This window comes from Dryas octopetala, chromosome 8 (genome assembly GCF_963921425.1).
Source record: "Dryas octopetala chromosome 8, drDryOcto1.1, whole genome shotgun sequence".
NCBI classification, from domain to species: domain Eukaryota; kingdom Viridiplantae; phylum Streptophyta; class Magnoliopsida; order Rosales; family Rosaceae; genus Dryas; species Dryas octopetala.
The window spans coordinates 4,581,027-4,598,089 of NC_141373.1; the positions used below are offsets into that span (position 1 = coordinate 4,581,027).

Here is a 17,063-nt window from a genome sequence, read left to right on the forward strand (position 1 = left end):
TCGGCCATTTTTATGGGTAATCCGAACTCTTTCGCGCCAACAAAAGTTACCGCTTTGCTGACGTAAATAAACGGCCATCTTAGCTCTAACACCCAACACCAACCGCCTCACTAACGATAATGTTACGGTTAAGCCCCCAGCTCTAGTAAAACGCAGCGTTTCGTTAAGCAAAAATAGAAAAGTCGCCAAAGCATTATGACTCATCCACATTAATGTTGCGTGTCGGATTCTCATTAATTTTCAGAAAAAGCTCATTAATTTTCCATCACCTTCACCTTCTCGTTTGACTCTTATTGCCTAAACTGCCGAACCCAAAAACCTCTCGCTGCTCTCTTTCACTTCCTGAAATCCAAGCACGATCGATCAGTTCATCACTCCATTTTTCTCACAAGGAACATAAACAATGGGGTCGTTTCTGGGTTTTGTTGCTGCTTTTTCTTTATTACAGGCAAGAATTTTGTTTCCTTCTTTGATTTTTTTTTCTTCACCCTTTGTGGATAGCGTTTTCTTTGACCCATTTTCACGTTGGGTTGGTCTGTAATGGTAGCTAACTTTTTTGACCACCTATGGTAGCTGAATTGTTCGATGGGTCCTTTATCATTTGCTATTATTTTGGCTTCTACGAATAAGTTTAGAGAAAAATGGATGCCCATTTGAATTAGTTGTGGAACAATGAGTGATGATTGAACTTGTAGTTGTAGTGTAGTACTTCCATGATGTTGTATATTCAGTTATTGAAATGATGTTGGTAAAGTGAAGTGACTACTATAACTGGTTAATGTTACTGTTCCTCGCTTATTCGGTTTTTTATTTTTAAATTATTTATTTATTTGTTATTGTTGTAGGTTATCTTCTTTGCCTCTTCATTGAGTGCAGAGAAGACAAAGACGGATTCGCTGGCTCTTTTGATGTCTGAACTCACATCTGGGTAAGGCTACTTTGGTCCGAAGCTGAACTTATTGATCTTTACATAGATGTTCATGACAATCACTTATTGGTTCTTTTTGGCGCACTGGTTTGGTTACTGTCTTTTATAAGTGCAATGGTGATGATGGAGCAGTGAGCTATTGTGGTCTTGGAACACTGATATTTTAACCTATAATGACACTGCTATCTATTTCTTTTGTTTCTCATTTTTCTTGTCTGTCTTACCCTATAATGACACTGCAACTTAATTGGTATTAAGCATAGTTATATCTACAAGCAATAACATAGATCTGGTCTTCTGGTTAGGAAACAACACTCTGAAGAATACTGTGCAATGTATGATATATGTGGAGAACGCAGCGACGGGAAAGTCCTGAATTGCCCTTATGGTTCCCCTTCTGTGGAGGTACATTACTTCTGGCTAGTTGCAGCGACATGCATATCTAATTTTCTACTGTCTTAGTATTTGACCTTGATTACTGTATATTGATGGGTGCTGTAACATTACATGCTTTGTAGCCTGATGAGCTATTTTCTTCCAAAATCCAAAGTTTGTGTCCAACAATAAGTGGAAATGTTTGTTGCACAGAGGTCCAGTTTGAAACATTGCGGGCACAGGTTCAACAAGTAAGGCTCCTTCTGCCACCTAATTATACTGAATTCAGTTATTAGGGCCGCTTCTACCACATATTTTTGTTTAATTTGATCTCTAGTGAATATTTGCCTTGTTAAGTTATTCCTAGCAATGCCTTTTGCTTATACCTCAACTTTAGTGTATATAATCTATTGCAGGCAATTCCGTTTCTTGTAGGCTGTCCAGCATGCTTGAGGAACTTCCTAAATCTTTTTTGCGAGCTTTCTTGCTCTCCAAATCAGAGTCTGTTTATCAATGTGACTTCTGTCTCTGAGGTCAGACTTGATGTTAGTGTTTTACATTTGTTGTAAAAAGGAGATTCATAGCTTTTTTATGGTGTTTTTTTTTTTTGGTATTCTTTTTGGCAATTTGATTTTATTTTTTTGGTAACATTTTTATGCTTATGGACGTGTTTTAGTGCCTATAAGCTCATATTTTCCATTTCAATAGTTGAATATAAGGGTTTCTTGGCATAAATACATGTGCCTTTATTGGTTTCGTTATTCAACATTTCCAACTTTTCTGTAGAACAACAATTAATGGAATTAAAACATCTGTCAATGAACTTCAGCTTGTAAATTCAATTGTTTATTCCATGTAACTTGAGGTGCAAACCCAGAGCGGTTCTCATGTGTTTTTGCTTACTCAATGATGGGCATCAAAAAATTTTACCCTCTGTTAACATTTTTATGAGGTCATGCCCTTGCAATTTGTATACTATTATACTGTTCAGTACAAAATTGCGAACTTAAATTTTAAAACCAACAAGTTTATATAAGAACCATGACTTTAATGAAAGATCCTATCATATGTTATTTTAATCTCATTATTATAATTCCTGTTTGTTTTAGTCTTTCAGGTTAATGGCAATATGACTGTGGACGGCATTGAATATTACATAACTGAAACTTTTGGAGAAGGGCTGTACAACTCTTGCAAGGAAGTTAAGTTTGGGACTATGAACACACGGGCCATAGAATTTATTGGTGCTGGTGCTAAAAATTTTGAAGGTGAGCTACTATAACTTCTGTGGGTTTAAAATGTGCAGTGTTGCACAGCCTGTGGTTAGGTCACTTTATTTTGCAATTAATTGTGTTGTTTTTAACGTTATTCTCATCTAGCTTGGCTGTTTGTGACTTTAAGGGTTTCCTTTGTTTGAAACACAAGACATGTCTTGGAAATGGAACTTAGAATTTACATTACAAAGCCAATTTTTGTAAGTTTTAAGTAATAGCCTGCCGCTACTTTTACATAAAGGCATCTTTTACTAATTGTTAATGTGAATTTAAGGGTCATACCAAGTCTAGTCTGGCTTGTCCTTGGCCCTGAGGCTGGTAGTTCAGATGTGAAACTAGAATGTTTGCCTCTGATTTTACTTAATTATATATTTTTATCCAAGTTCTAATGCTCTCATTGCATTTCAACAGAATGGTTTGCTTTTCTTGGTGAGAAAGCAGCCCTCGGTTTCCCTGGTTCACCTTATGCCATTGACTTTAAGTTGACTGTTCCTGAGTCATCTAGAATGGAGCTCATGAATGTGTCAGTTTATTCATGTGCTGATAATTCACTGGGCTGCTCTTGCGGTGATTGCCCTTCATCTCCTGTGTGTTCTGATTCTGAACCTCCTCCGCACAAGAAAGAACCATGCTCCATCAAAATTCTATCTATTGAGGTTGGAATTAATGCAATGCAAATACATTTTTTGTTTGATTTGTCTATTGCTTCCATGGTTTTGGTGATTAGTTGTGTTAGCTTAATATACATTGTTGCCATTGTTGGCCCATTCTCTAATAGCTTAGGCTTGGTTGTCTAACAAGTTGAAGTCATCGAGCACTTACTAGATTGGTGATAGATTTGTGCGTCAATTTGGCCTACATTTAAATGACCTGTACCTTCCATTGATGCTTCCAGGTAAAATGCATTGAATTTTCAGTTGCCATCTTGTATATTCTTTTAGTTTCTGCATTCTTCGGCTGGAGCTTGTTTCATCGGATAAGAGAGAAGAGGAGATCTGGATCTGGTGAGGAACCATTGTTGAATGTCATTCATGATGATGGTGTCGACTCTGTTCTTTTGCAAAAGGATGATAGTGTTGCGACAGAGGTAAACTTGAATTTTTATTCATTTAGTATCTGCTGATTCTTCTTATACCTATTAGATGTGGTTGAACATGATGTTCAAAATCATGTGATGTTTCACTTTTGGTATTATGTTGTGGTTCGCCTTTAGAAATAAACAATGCTTCTTAGTTTTGAATTGGGGTTTACATCTGAAATTTTGTGATAGTTGGGTGTTTCATTTCAAATTCCTAGCTTTGCAATGAGAGTATTCCTCGAATAATAGGCTTATATGCTGGTCCAAAATTAACACTATATTTGAAGTTAAGGAAAGCCTATTCAACTAAATTCTAAATAGTTTACCCAAATTAGTTGAAATTGATAGTATAAATTACACAACGGGTGGTTGAGTATTGGTCTTAGGTGTTGGTTTCTGACTTTCTGTAGTGTCTAGCATGTTTGATAACCTTGGACACAAAGTGTTCAAAGAGTCGGCATTTGTTATGGGTAAGGAGCTGTGTTGTATGCATTGGTTGCTGAGACTCTTATTTGAATTACCATTTCATTGGCTTTTTGCATACTTATTTTGGACTTGGTCTTCTATTTAATTTGTTGTAATGTTTTTCTAGTTTCTTTAAGCCATTGGATTTTTTTTTCTTTATATAATTATCAGGGGCATGAAATGGATCCTCAAGTTACAAAAAGGGTCCAACTATCTCTTATTCAGGGATATATGTCAAGCTTTTACAGGTTAGAAACTAAACCATTGCTTATAGCATATGGAGTCTTTGCTGAATAATTTTTAATGTCTATCCAGGAGCTATGGAACCTGGGTTTCTAGGAATCCCACTCTTGTGCTCTTTTCCTCAGTGGCAGTTGTCCTTATGCTGTGTGTAGGTCTAGTTTGTTTTAAGGTGGAGACACGGCCGGAGAAGGTATCGTGTTATCATCACTAATCTGTTATGTCTTATAGCATGCAATAAAGACCCTTACTGTTGTGATGCTGATGCTCCTATAACGGTTTTGAATCAAATCAATAAATTAAATTAATTTTTTTTCTATTTTTTATTTTTTTTTAACTCTCATTTTTTGCAATGAGAATGTTCATAATGAAAACCTTGCTGGTTGGCTTCAGATAATGTTCATAAGCGTTGATATGTAAAATTTTGCAGCTGTGGGTAGGTCATGGGAGCAAGGCAGCAGAAGAGAAACAATTTTTTGACAGTCATCTTGCCCCCTTCTACAGAATTGAGCAGGTCTTAGAATTGGTTTAATGTTTCACTTTCTCTTTCAGTAACACTGTCATTTGTCATTTATTACTGCTCATATGTTTTCTTCAATTTTCTTTTTCAAGTTACCGTGGAAAAAGATCACCTAGCATTCCATACTTATTTTAATATTTTTAGCACATTAATGAATTGTAGAGTATATAAAGTTCCTAGAGATATATGTAAGCAAGCCCAACAATTTATATATAGTTTACACCATAAAACTTCTTCTCACATGCAAATCCATCCACGAACCAAGTGCAGGCTTTGCATATTCTAAATTAAAAAAAATAAAAATAAATACAAGCATGGGGTTTCTTGTATGTCTTGTAGTTTTAAGGAAAAACTGACATGCTAATCAGTCTTTGTTTCTGTTTCAGCTCATACTAGCGACCGTTCCGGATTCAAAGCATGGCAAGTCACCCAGTATTGTCACAGATGATAATATTCAGTTACTTTTTGACATACAAAACAAGGTATTTGAGTACTAGCTATTATGTGTTTTTTGTTTAGAATTTTTTCCTCACTTTAATGTAATTTTTACAATTTTCTGAATTTCAACAGGTTGACGGAATTCGTGCTAATTATTCTGGCTCAGTGGTAGCTCTAACAGAAATTTGCTTGAAGCCTATTGGCCAAGATTGTGCCACTCAAAGCATTTTGCAGGTTTGATTGACTAGAATTTTGTTTCTTCCCTTTCACATGTTCAGTTGCATCATCTATTTAACGCAACTGGCACAATAGCACTGAGGGAAAGTCTGCACTGGGCAAGACCCAGGGGTTACACATTTTCATTGGTTCTGCTATTGTGATATTGGAGATTAATGTTTAAATCTCTTAATGGTTAAGAAAATTAGTCTGAAGTTGTAGTACATACTCAGTATTGACATTTTTATTTGTTTTTCGTTTCTCTTTTTTGTAGTATTTTAAAATGGACCCTGAAAATTTTGACAGCTATGGAGGAGTTGTACATGCTGAGTATTGTTTTCAGGTAAATCCTGGTGGCCACCTAGTTTTCACTTTGTAGATGATGTTAGTTGAAAAATGATGGACTGTTTTCGTCTTAGTGTCTTCTAGCATGTCTGTTCACTCGAATGTTCTTTAAACTCACTGTATTTTTCTTAGTACTGGTAAGTTCATGTATTTGCATGGATCACATCTTTGACATCATTGACTGCAACTAGAGCATTTGGCTGACTGAGTGCCTATGCTTGGCTTAGGCATTAATTGGTGAGAGAGGTTTATGCATGAATTTTTTGCCTTTAAAAAAGGAAAGTTCTAATAGTGGTTATGAAGGTTTTTATTTATCAACTTCATGAAGGATAACTGTTAATTATTTTCAGCTCATCTAAAGCTTGTTTTTGTTGCATTACCATTCTTGTGGTTTTTACTTGAGTATTGTATACTTACTGATTTTCATCCCATCATTTTCCCACCTGCAGCATTATACTTCTGCAGACACATGTTTGAGCGCATTTAAGGCTCCACTTGATCCAAGCACTGCCTTGGGGGGATTCTCTGGAAACAACTATTCAGAGGTAACATTGTAATCCTTTTCACAGATATCTGTCTATATACTAATTCTATGTCATCTTTGAATTTCAGGCTTCTGCATTCATTGTCACCTACCCAGTTAATAATGCAGTTGATGATGTAGGAAATGAGAACGGGAAGGCACTGGCTTGGGAGAAGGCTTTTATTCAGTTAGCAAAGGTTTGAGTGCTGCATATCCATCCATTGCATTGTTTTTGTTAATGACATGTAATGCTTGTCTGTGGGAATTTCAGATTGGATGCAATCCTCAATGTAAATAGCATCTAGATAATTTTTTTCATTTATTTCATTGACCTCCTGGTGTCTTTATATCCATCTTCATCTCATGCCAGTACGTATTTGCTGCATCTTCACATTGTTGTTATAAAGAGGAAGACTGCTGTGCAACTACCATAGAAATATTAATGTGTAGATTGATATATTTTCGGAGTGAAACAGAAATCTAGACAAGCAGATCCATCACGGGTAACCATTTGAACAGTCTGTTTATGGAAATTAGGCCTGCACTGGCTGTGGATGTTGGAGAGCCTTGGGCATTATCTTTACCTTAGAATAATGCAGGACATTACCTTCTATTTGATTTGATTTGATTTTAGTAGGTGGGGTGTTGGGGAGGGGCATGATTGGGAGGATGGTTATAGTTTGTGTGTAGAAATGCTAATAAGTTGACGGTTTCTGGATTCCAGTTGAGATATTCCAACAGCTCTTCTATGCAAATGCTACTTATTGAAGGAGGTGTGACAGGGGGAATGGAGAAGATTCCAACCAAAAGAAAACAACAAATACAAGGGATATTGCATCATTTTATGACTCAGAAGCTAGCATCTTACCTAGAAATTCATCCTCAAAATTCAGCAGTTAGGTTCCAAGGGCAAGGACCTTCGGTTGGGAAAAATTCAAATCAATCTCTAGAGTGTTCTCAAGTAACCTGTCGTACTCATCTTACTTCTTGGAAAAGAAAACATGATGTCTCCTTACTGATTTCCCCATAACTTTGTGTATTATCCAAGTAATAAATAAGTCTTGGGATCTGCATCTGGATGTAGGCTGTTCAATTTCTTCATCTGCTGTTGGGTAGGAACCCGAAAATTGAAGGTGTATCTGCATTTGATAATATATGAAACTTTCTCCTCTTAACATTCTTTTCATGTATTACAATTCATTTAGTGTTCTCAGTTTCATTGCTTCACAATTTTCATGCTTCTTTATACATGGTCATCCTAAATTGCATGCCTGATGAATTTTTATTGAGAAAAGGAGGAGGCCCTCTCAAAGCAATATATATTTGGCCTGTTTTGTGTTTGTGGTCTTACATTTGTTAGTGCAAGTATGCCCGTGGATTAAAAGGAAAAAAAAAAAAAAAAAACCTTGAATTAGTCAATATTGGATAAAAAAAGTCAATGTTGCTTTTCTTAGAATGATACTTGCGTATTGAGATCTGAAGCAATTGTGTTGACAGGAGGAACTATTGCCAATGGTTCTGTCCCGGAATCTCACTCTCTCATTTTCGGCTGAAAGCTCAATTGAGGAAGAACTAAAAAGAGAAAGTACTGCAGATGTTATAACCATAGTAGTAAGTCTGAGTCTTGGATGTCTTCATGTTACTCAAGTAACCTGTTGCAGATAAATTTCATCATGCCATTACCCTCATGAGAAAAATAAATATAATATATATACTTGTTGCTGAACATTTTACTGAAATAAATGACTGTTTCTTAATCATTCTTCTTGTCGTACTTCATAACAGGTAAGCTATCTGGTAATGTTTGTTTATATATCTCTGACCTTGGGAGATGCACCTCAGTTATCTTCTTTTTACCTTTCGTCCAAGGTGCAATTTCATCCTTGGCTTAAGTAGTCGTCTATTTTTGATGTCCATGTGGCATATATGCCAAATTTTTGGCATTGATGAAGTTCTCAGAAACGCTACTCATTTTTGGATCTAATGACTTGTAGGTCCTGCTTGGTTTGTCAGGAGTCATACTTGTCATGCTTTCTGTCCTTGGATCTGTTGGATTTTTCAGTGCTGTTGGAGTTAAATCTACATTAATCATAATGGAAGTCATTCCTTTCCTTGTTCTGGCTGTAAGTTTTTTTCTTCCCCCCTTATCTAAGTACTATGGGTGTCAGTTTTGAGTTATTAATGTCCTGTTATGGAATCTCTGTTCTATATTGATCTTAGGCCTTGTTCATGTAGAGATAATATATACTGAATCCTGTTTTTTTTTGTTTTTTTTTTTTTTTTGTTTCTAACACTCTCACCTCACCATATGACATGCCTGAGAAGTTCTCTTTCCATTGACACTGGTTAGAGACCCTGATGCAAAATGACACTGATTAGATACTTGAGTGATAATAGGGCAGTAATGTATGTGTAGTAACAGTGTAATGCAACACATTACTAATTAATTGCTTTTTGCCACTCTTGGGCTATCTATAGAATGTCTTATATCCCTTGTTGTAATTACGACCACTTTATATTGGTGACTCTAGCACAAGAGAAACTGGAAAGAAGAAAAATAAACATGGTAAGAGTTATACAACTCTTTTTGGGCCTTGCACATTTGGGACTTAATTTAGGTTTTTTATTTTCTTGGTGGCTTGAGAAAGCTTTCTTCGTTCTTTTGTCTTCTATGCCTGATTCTCTCTTCTTCTTTTTTCTATTCCGTTTTCATTTTTCAGAGCTTTGCATTTTTTGTCCCAATCCTAAATGATATTTTATCCACTCTTTGTTGTTCAAGCTACCTAATAGTGTCCACTTTCACCCTCCCTTCCTCATGTTCAATCACGACCTCTTTCAAAAGGAGAACAGATTTCTTGATGTTCCGTGATCTTTTGCTGAATTTTCCCAACTTTTTTCCTCCCCATGCCGGACCTCTCTTATGTGCTTTTCTTTGTGAGATATGATATTAGAATTGGTTCTCTTTTTGGTTCCTGAAATCAGGTTGGTGTAGATAACATGTGTATATTGGTACATGCGGTGAAACGGCAATCACTGGAGTTACCTTTAGAAAGACGAATCAGTAATGCGCTGGTTGAAGTTGGGCCATCCATAACACTTGCTAGTTTGTCTGAGGTTCTGGCATTTGCTGTTGGAAGTTTCATTCCTATGCCGGCTTGCCGTGTCTTCTCCATGTTTGCAGGTAAAAAAATTCTCCTATATCCTAAAAGTTATTTTAGAATTTTAGTTCCATTAGTACATTGATGTATCTACTTTTTGTTTTGTAGCTCTTGCTGTTCTGCTGGACTTCTTTCTGCAAGTTACTGCCTTTGTTGCATTGATATATTTTGACTTTTTGAGAGCTGAGGATAACAGGGTTGATTGTTTTCCATGCATAAAAGTCTCTTCGTCTATTATGGAAACTAGTGAAGGTATATTGGCGTGTTGTCATTGTTGTGTGTGGGTGGAGGTTGCTTTGCCTTTCTAGTATAGTGTCGATCTTAATTTATCTACCTTTTTTTATCATGTTCTACATTTTCTTTTCCTTTTTCAAATTGGTGTTAGTTCTGATCAAGTCATAATATAAGGTGTAGGAATCTCTTATAGAAGAGATGGATTGCTGACCCGCTATATGAAGGTAACATTTTCTTTTCTTTATTTCTGGGTTTTCTTATGGGGATATTGTGTTATGAGCCATCATCTTAGATTTACATATTTATTATTTTTTTTATAAGAAACCGTAATTTTATTGAAGAAATAAAAGAAGAGTACAAAATAAGATCAACAAGAGGTCCATCCAAAACTACAAAAAACAAGAACATCCAATGAAAAATAACAACAAACCAAACACCAAAAGGCAAACAAGGCCAAACTAAACAGAGTAAACCACACCCCTAATACTAAAAAGCAGTCCAATCCAGAAGGATCAATCTAAGGTGGAGATGCTTAAAATGTTTAGACATGGAGGGCCAAAGGGAAACCAAAGATCTGATTCTGTCCCAAAGTGAAGTCACCTCTTCTCTGTCGTAAAAATTTCTTCTATTTCTTTCCCACCACACTACTCAAAAAGAGGCCAAAACAGCACAATTCCACAAAGTGATAGTTCACTTGTTAACTTCACCACCCAAAAAGAAATCATTCAGCAAAGAGTTAACGGTTCCTTGGAACCAGACAATCCAGGCGAAATACTGAAGTTCTGTCCAAATCTGAAACAATGCTGTTTATTATGTGAAAATCATTATTTTGTCCTATGTTTGGAGATTTTGACAATGGGTGATATTTTCTTTAGAGAAGTAAACTAATAATCATATATGTTCTCCTTCCTTTTCTTCTTATTCTTCGAAAAATAAAAGAATAAATTGATCTTGGCTTTATTGTAGGAAGTACATGCACGAATTCTTGGATTTTGGGTGGTTAAAATGATCGTCATTGCTGTCTTTGCTGCTTTTACCTTGGCAAGCATTGTAAGTTGCTTATGATTTACTTAACACGTACTGATGCTTATATCTAGAGTTTATTTCTTTTATTTTATCTAGATTACCTAACATAAACCTTATACATGATTTTGATCCTTATAGGCATTATGTACTAGAATTGAAGCCGGTTTGGAACAGCAGATTGTCCTTCCCCGGGACTCTTATCTTCAGGTCTCCAATATTTTTGTGGAATCTTCTTACCATAAAATTCTGACTTATTGTCCTAATTTATCATTTAAATCTTCTGTGTTTTAGGGGTATTTCAATAATGTCTCAGAGCATCTAAGGATTGGACCACCACTATATTTTGTTGTCAAGGATTACAACTACAGGTATCTGTGTAGTCTCCATTCTGCTTTGATCTTAAATTTTCAAGTTCTATATTATATTCTGGATTATTCCCAAACTTGGAGAGTTTTCTATCCAATGCATGAGAGACAATATAAAAAAGGGAACATAAAATTTGGACATTATTCCACGCTATGATTAACAGTGGATTGTTCCTTTCTTTCATACAATAAAGTTTACGTTTCTTATAAATAAAAAATATTAACAATTGTTGTTGCCTGGTTGTCTCAGCTCAGAATCAAGACATACAAACCAGTTATGCTCCATCAGCCAATGTGAATCAAATTCTCTTTTGAATGAGGTACAGGCTAACAGAAATGGTGGGGTAGTATTTGATTTTAAATTGGATGTGAAGTATGACTTTTTATGCTGCAATACACATTGTATCAATATTATTAGCAACCATGCATCAAACAAGCCCACTTTTAATGCATATTGAGCTTGTATATTGAATTGTCCTGTTTTAGAATCATATGGTAGTTTTTCAGTTGCTGCATCTCCCTCCCAAGTCTAGAGGCTCTACAATTTTGCACCTTGACCTACAATTCTTTCTTCCTTATGTTTATTGTTTGGTTATTTAGCTTGTATTTGTTTGTCCTGTCATCATATCTCTTCTGATCTGTGAACTTTGACAATTGTCAAGGGTTTTCTCTGTGTAAGAGCATACTCCTTTTTTCCTACTCTCATTCCTTCCTTCTGTGATGCTGCAGATATCAAGAGCATCTTTAATTCCTGAATCAAGCTACATTTCTAAGCCAGCTGCCTCTTGGCTTGATGATTTTCTTGTATGGATATCACCTGAGGCTTTTGGTTGCTGTCGGAAGTACTTAAATGGTTCTTATTGTCCGCCTGATGACCAGGTTGGTGCTTTTTGTCACCTCTCATTGGGTGAAAAGTGATTTAAGATTCTGCCTTTTTTATCCCTGGGACTTAACTGCATCATCTTTATTATCAGTGCTTAGGACTTTTTTTTTTTTCTTACATTAAACATTTACACACGTAGGTCCATGCATGCATTATACACACACAAAAGACATACATTTGTACATATTATCACCATCTGTATCTTTTGATTTTTTCTCTTCATTTTGGTTGTCATTTTTAATTTGGTGACTTGCCTATACCAAATGGTTGTTCATGTGCAAGCTTAAAAAACCATCATGATTGCATTATAATATGATCTGTGAGACTGATATATCTTTTCTGTATCCATCGACCATTAAATGGTAAGAATTCAAGTTTGGTGTTGTAATCATCTCATTGATTGTTTATTAAACCATGATATACTGAAGCAGAAATATTTCTCTCCAGCCACCTTGCTGTTCACCTGATGATGGTCCTTGTGGCCTTGGTGGAGTGTGCAAAGATTGTACAACAGTAATGCTCATCTTATCTATACAGCTGAGATTAACTTTAGCAAAGCACCAGGGTCAAGTACTAACTTTTTAAATTGGTTCCAGTGCTTTCGCCACTCAGATTTGGTTAATGATCGCCCGTCTACAGCACAGTTCAGGGAGAAGCTTCCATGGTTCCTCAATGCACTGCCATCTGCGGATTGTGCAAAAGGTGGCCATGGGGCTTACACTAATAGTGTGGATCTAAATGGTCTGTATCATCAGCTCTCTCTCTCTCTCATATATTTTTGTGTGTATGTGTGTGTGTGTGTGTGAGAAAGAGTCATACACACAAAGACACACACAGAATTCTGTTCTTAATTTTCCATGTCTGATTTAAAAGTGCATGAAGCCGAAATCTTTTGATTGTATCAGTATTCAAAAAAATATTGCATTTTCTTTTTTCAGGTTATGGGAGTGGTGTCATAAGAGCATCCGAGTTTCGTACCTATCACACACCACTTAACAAACAAGTATGGTTGTGTCTTGAGTAAACTGATGCTAGAATTATGCTTTTATAATTTCAGACTTGTATTGGATGCCCTTCTTTTGTTTGATCTTTCATTGTTCTCAGGGTGATTATGTCAATTCATTGCGAGCTGCGCGGGAATTCAGCTCAAGAGTTTCTGATTCTTTAAAGGTTTAAGTTCCACCAAGCAACATGGTTCCATGAATAAGCTTTGGTGATTTTGTTTTCACGTACCTGGAATGGGATGCTTAACTTTCCATTTTGCTTTATGTATTAAATCATAACAGATCTAGTCATAGTGAAACTGCTGGCATATTACATTGGCAGAACAAATCTAGTCATAGTGGAATTGAAAATTTAAGCCACTTCTGTATGCAAGAGTATAAAATGGTGATGTTGAATGTCAAAAGAGTTGTCATTTCTCAATACCTATCGTGTACAAATTATGCTGAAGATCCAGATTTTTTATATATTATCTGGTTGCTGAATCAAGAACACAGCTTTCCATGTAGTAAATGACATTACATGTTTATAGACTAGGTGATTAATGATTCTTAATAATGCTGTAAAGTTGTTTTTTTTTTTTTTTTTGGTGGAGTGAAATAATGCTGTAAGTTGGTTACATTAAAGTTTCATTTATCAAACCTTTCTCAATGAATTTCATTAAAGTTTCATTTTTCATTTTTTTGGTGGTATCAATTTCTTGTTGATTGTGTTCTTAGTCCTCTGACTTGAGTTGCACTTAGGAGGCATTAACGAACCCTAGTTCCCTTCTGGAAACAATGTTGAATTGCATTAAACTTGAAGATGGTGCAGTCGAGATAAAGTGATAGGTCTTGTCCTTGAACTTTCTCTTTGGCTGCATCTGCAACATTTCTTAGCCAGTTGCATCATTAAACTCCCTAAAGGTGGTGACTGGCACGATTGCTTTATCAGGTGGATGTGGGTCCGTATCTTATGCTTACAGTGTTTTCTTTGATGCAGATGGATATCTTTCCATACTCAGTGTTCTATATCTTCTTTGAGCAATATCTGGACATTTGGAGGATAGCTTTGATCAACATTGCTATAGCACTTGGTTGGTATTTCTAGAACATTATACCATTTTTATATATGGTTATGCACAGAGACATAAAGATCTGCATTTAGTCTGTTTGTTTGTTCCTTTTTGTAGTTAGAATAAGTTGTTACCCTGATTATTATTAAATGGAGTGCCAATAGTGCTGGCCTTCATAATTTTATTTAATTAAATCTTTTATCTTAACGTTAGGTTATTGCTTCTGTTTAGAATTTTAAGGACTGTGTACAGTTTCAGCTTTATAAGCATTTACCAAATTTCTCTTATGATGGCAAAACAGGTGCAATCTTCATTGTCTGTTGGCTTATCACATCCAGGTTTGTATTCTTTCTTGAGCCCAACCTTATGATCTATCTACTGAAAACAGTGTTTCTCCGACACTGAAACACTTAATTTTCTATTTGCTTTTTCATCTGTTTTTAAATTACAGTTTATGGAGTTCAGCAATCATCATACTTGTTTTGGCAATGATTGTTGTGGACCTCATGGTATGTTTTCCCTGAATACAATTAATGGCTTCCTCCTTTGTAGCTATATTTTTTCAAATTTGTGCCATACTGCCATTGTATTTACTTCTCTTTCATGTCAATTGTGTTTTAATTTATTTTAATTCTTTCCCTGTTAGAAAACTGACATGCTTAATTGAACTTTTTCAGGGTGTAATGGCCATTTTGGATATCCAACTAAATGCAGTCTCTGTTGTAAATCTTATAATGTCAATCGGAATTGCTGTTGAGTTCTGTGTCCATATAACACATGCTTACTTGGTCAGTATCAAGCCTCGTTGTGGTGTCACGCTTATTTACTCTCTCTCTCTCTCTCTCTCTCTCTCTCTCTCTCTCTCTCTCTCTCTCTCTCTCTCTCTCACACACACACACACACACACACACGCACACACACACTCACTATTTGATCATCCTCCATCAACCACCAACCACTTCGTGTCATGTCATTAACCTTTTCTTTTCCTTTAGTCCCCGAGTTGACATAGAAACTCCCTACCTGCCATTGAGATCTCTTCTCAACAGTCAACAGCCTTTGATTGGGTTGTTACTATTATAATTTGCTATACATTAACAACCCGTGCACACTTGTATAGGTGAGCCATGGGGACAGGAACCAACGAGTAAAGGAAGCTCTGAGTACAGTGGGAGCTTCAGTCTTCAGGTAAACTTGATGCCCTCTTGTTTACCATTTGAGGTATAATGACATCTGTAGCACTTGGTAGAACTCCATGATTGAGCTGAAATCTTCTTGTAAGCGAGAATTGTCTCACTCATACAAAATATAAGAAAAACATTGCCTAATTTAATACGCACACAATGATTTAGCTTAATAATTTTAAAACAAATATACTTTCTGTGAAGACATACATACATTTGGTACAACCAGCCACAGTAGAGATATTTTGTCTGATTGAGGGAAAATGAAGGATTTTGTTTCTTTGGCTTAGCCAAAAAAGTTATGGGATTTGAACTTTGAACAAAAAATCATGTTGGACAACTAATTTGTCCCAAAGCTTAAGCTGTTAGAGAAATATGTTGTCTTTGATGTCTATCTACAGGTGGTTTTTTCTATATGTTCTTTTAATTATTGGCAGAATACCTTGAGAAAAAAAAACATACCAAAATAGCCTTACTCACTTAGGGCACTTGGTTCACCATCAATTTCTACAGAGTTCAATGCCATACTGCTCTATTTAACAGCATCCTTAGGAGCCCTTCAGGCAGAGCAGTGATTTTGTCCACAAACAATACACTTAGCATGCCCTTCTTATATAATTTTAATTGTTTTGACTTGTTTTGGCAGTGGAATTACACTTACAAAGCTAGTTGGAGTGATTGTCCTCTGCTTTTCAAGATCAGAGATTTTTGTGGTTTGTTTGACCTCTCTCTCTCTCAGCTTTTAAATACTTTTGGTGATGCTCAGTAGACGTAAAGTAGCTTTCTGAATTTTGCAGGTTTATTATTTCCAAATGTACCTGGCACTGGTTCTTATTGGTTTCTTGCATGGGCTTGTATTTTTACCGGTAAGTTTATCTGAGTTTCTTCCTGTCACAGTTTCTACTCTGACACCCACATAAGATGATACTGCTGTCCATGTTGCACCACTAACAACACTTTCTTTTGCTGTTTGGACTCCTACAAGTCACCTCAACAGGTTTTTTTTTTTGTTCTCAATGCTGTGAATATGGTTGCCCTTATCTCATGGTGGCACTATTGTGCCTTGAGTTTGAAATCAACATTCCCTAATAAAATTGATTGAACCAACAAGTATATGAGCTTGCCTTGTGGTTTGCAGGTGGTATTGAGCATGGTTGGTCCACTGAACAGACATGCAAGTATCGAGATTTAAGAAGTTGAATCGTCATCACACCTTAGTTGATAGTTGTGGAAGCATGGCTCATCTCTGTGGACAAGATTTCCTTTTTTGTTTTTTCAAACTTACATGATCTAAATTTAACCCTCCCCATTTTCGGGTGGCAATGTTTGTATAAGGTGGTCATGCAAGGACATCCCCATATATGTACGATTATATATGTATCACAGCATAGACTCCATTTATGGATTACATTGTAAAGTACATGACTAATACAATACTATAGAGGTGGAATTCACCTATACAAGTCTCTTCTCTAATGTGGTTTACAAATGTATTCAAAAGGAAAAAAATACACTGCTTTATGTAAATTCTTTTATTACAAATTTTCCTTTTATCTAAAATTACTATAAACGCCAGTACTGAAGAAAATTACCGTAAAGGACAATATGAAATTGTTTAAAATTTGGTGGGGTGGGAAATATGGCGATTGAGAAAATAGGAATGGATTATATAGGTTGGATATATAACACTTGTCCCAGGATGGTTCTATTTTTTTATTTTGTAATCTTCCTGATACTAAATGGGCCAGGCCTAAT

At 35.9% G+C, this 17,063-nt stretch overlaps 1 protein-coding gene across 1 annotated transcript; it reads left to right on the top strand.

Annotated features, from left to right (window-relative positions):
* Positions 1 to 288: 288 nt before the first annotated feature.
* Positions 289 to 16,757, top strand: LOC147276279 (uncharacterized). Its single transcript, XM_086252909.1, is given in 39 exon segments — positions 289 to 448; positions 846 to 928; positions 1,234 to 1,333; positions 1,447 to 1,554; positions 1,720 to 1,836; positions 2,421 to 2,571; positions 2,989 to 3,233; positions 3,473 to 3,664; positions 4,292 to 4,368; positions 4,436 to 4,553; positions 4,791 to 4,874; positions 5,267 to 5,362; positions 5,451 to 5,552; positions 5,809 to 5,877; positions 6,329 to 6,424; positions 6,492 to 6,599; positions 7,900 to 8,013; positions 8,188 to 8,271; positions 8,397 to 8,525; positions 9,385 to 9,583; positions 9,669 to 9,812; positions 9,975 to 10,018; positions 10,761 to 10,844; positions 10,959 to 11,027; positions 11,112 to 11,188; positions 11,436 to 11,505; positions 11,915 to 12,064; positions 12,516 to 12,581; positions 12,665 to 12,809; positions 13,007 to 13,071; positions 13,173 to 13,238; positions 14,052 to 14,145; positions 14,426 to 14,462; positions 14,576 to 14,633; positions 14,802 to 14,912; positions 15,245 to 15,312; positions 15,955 to 16,021; positions 16,106 to 16,174; positions 16,447 to 16,757. Coding segments are annotated over 39 exon segments (3,885 nt in total). The 5' UTR covers positions 289 to 403; the 3' UTR covers positions 16,531 to 16,757.
* The last annotated feature ends 306 nt before the right edge of the window (positions 16,758 to 17,063 follow it).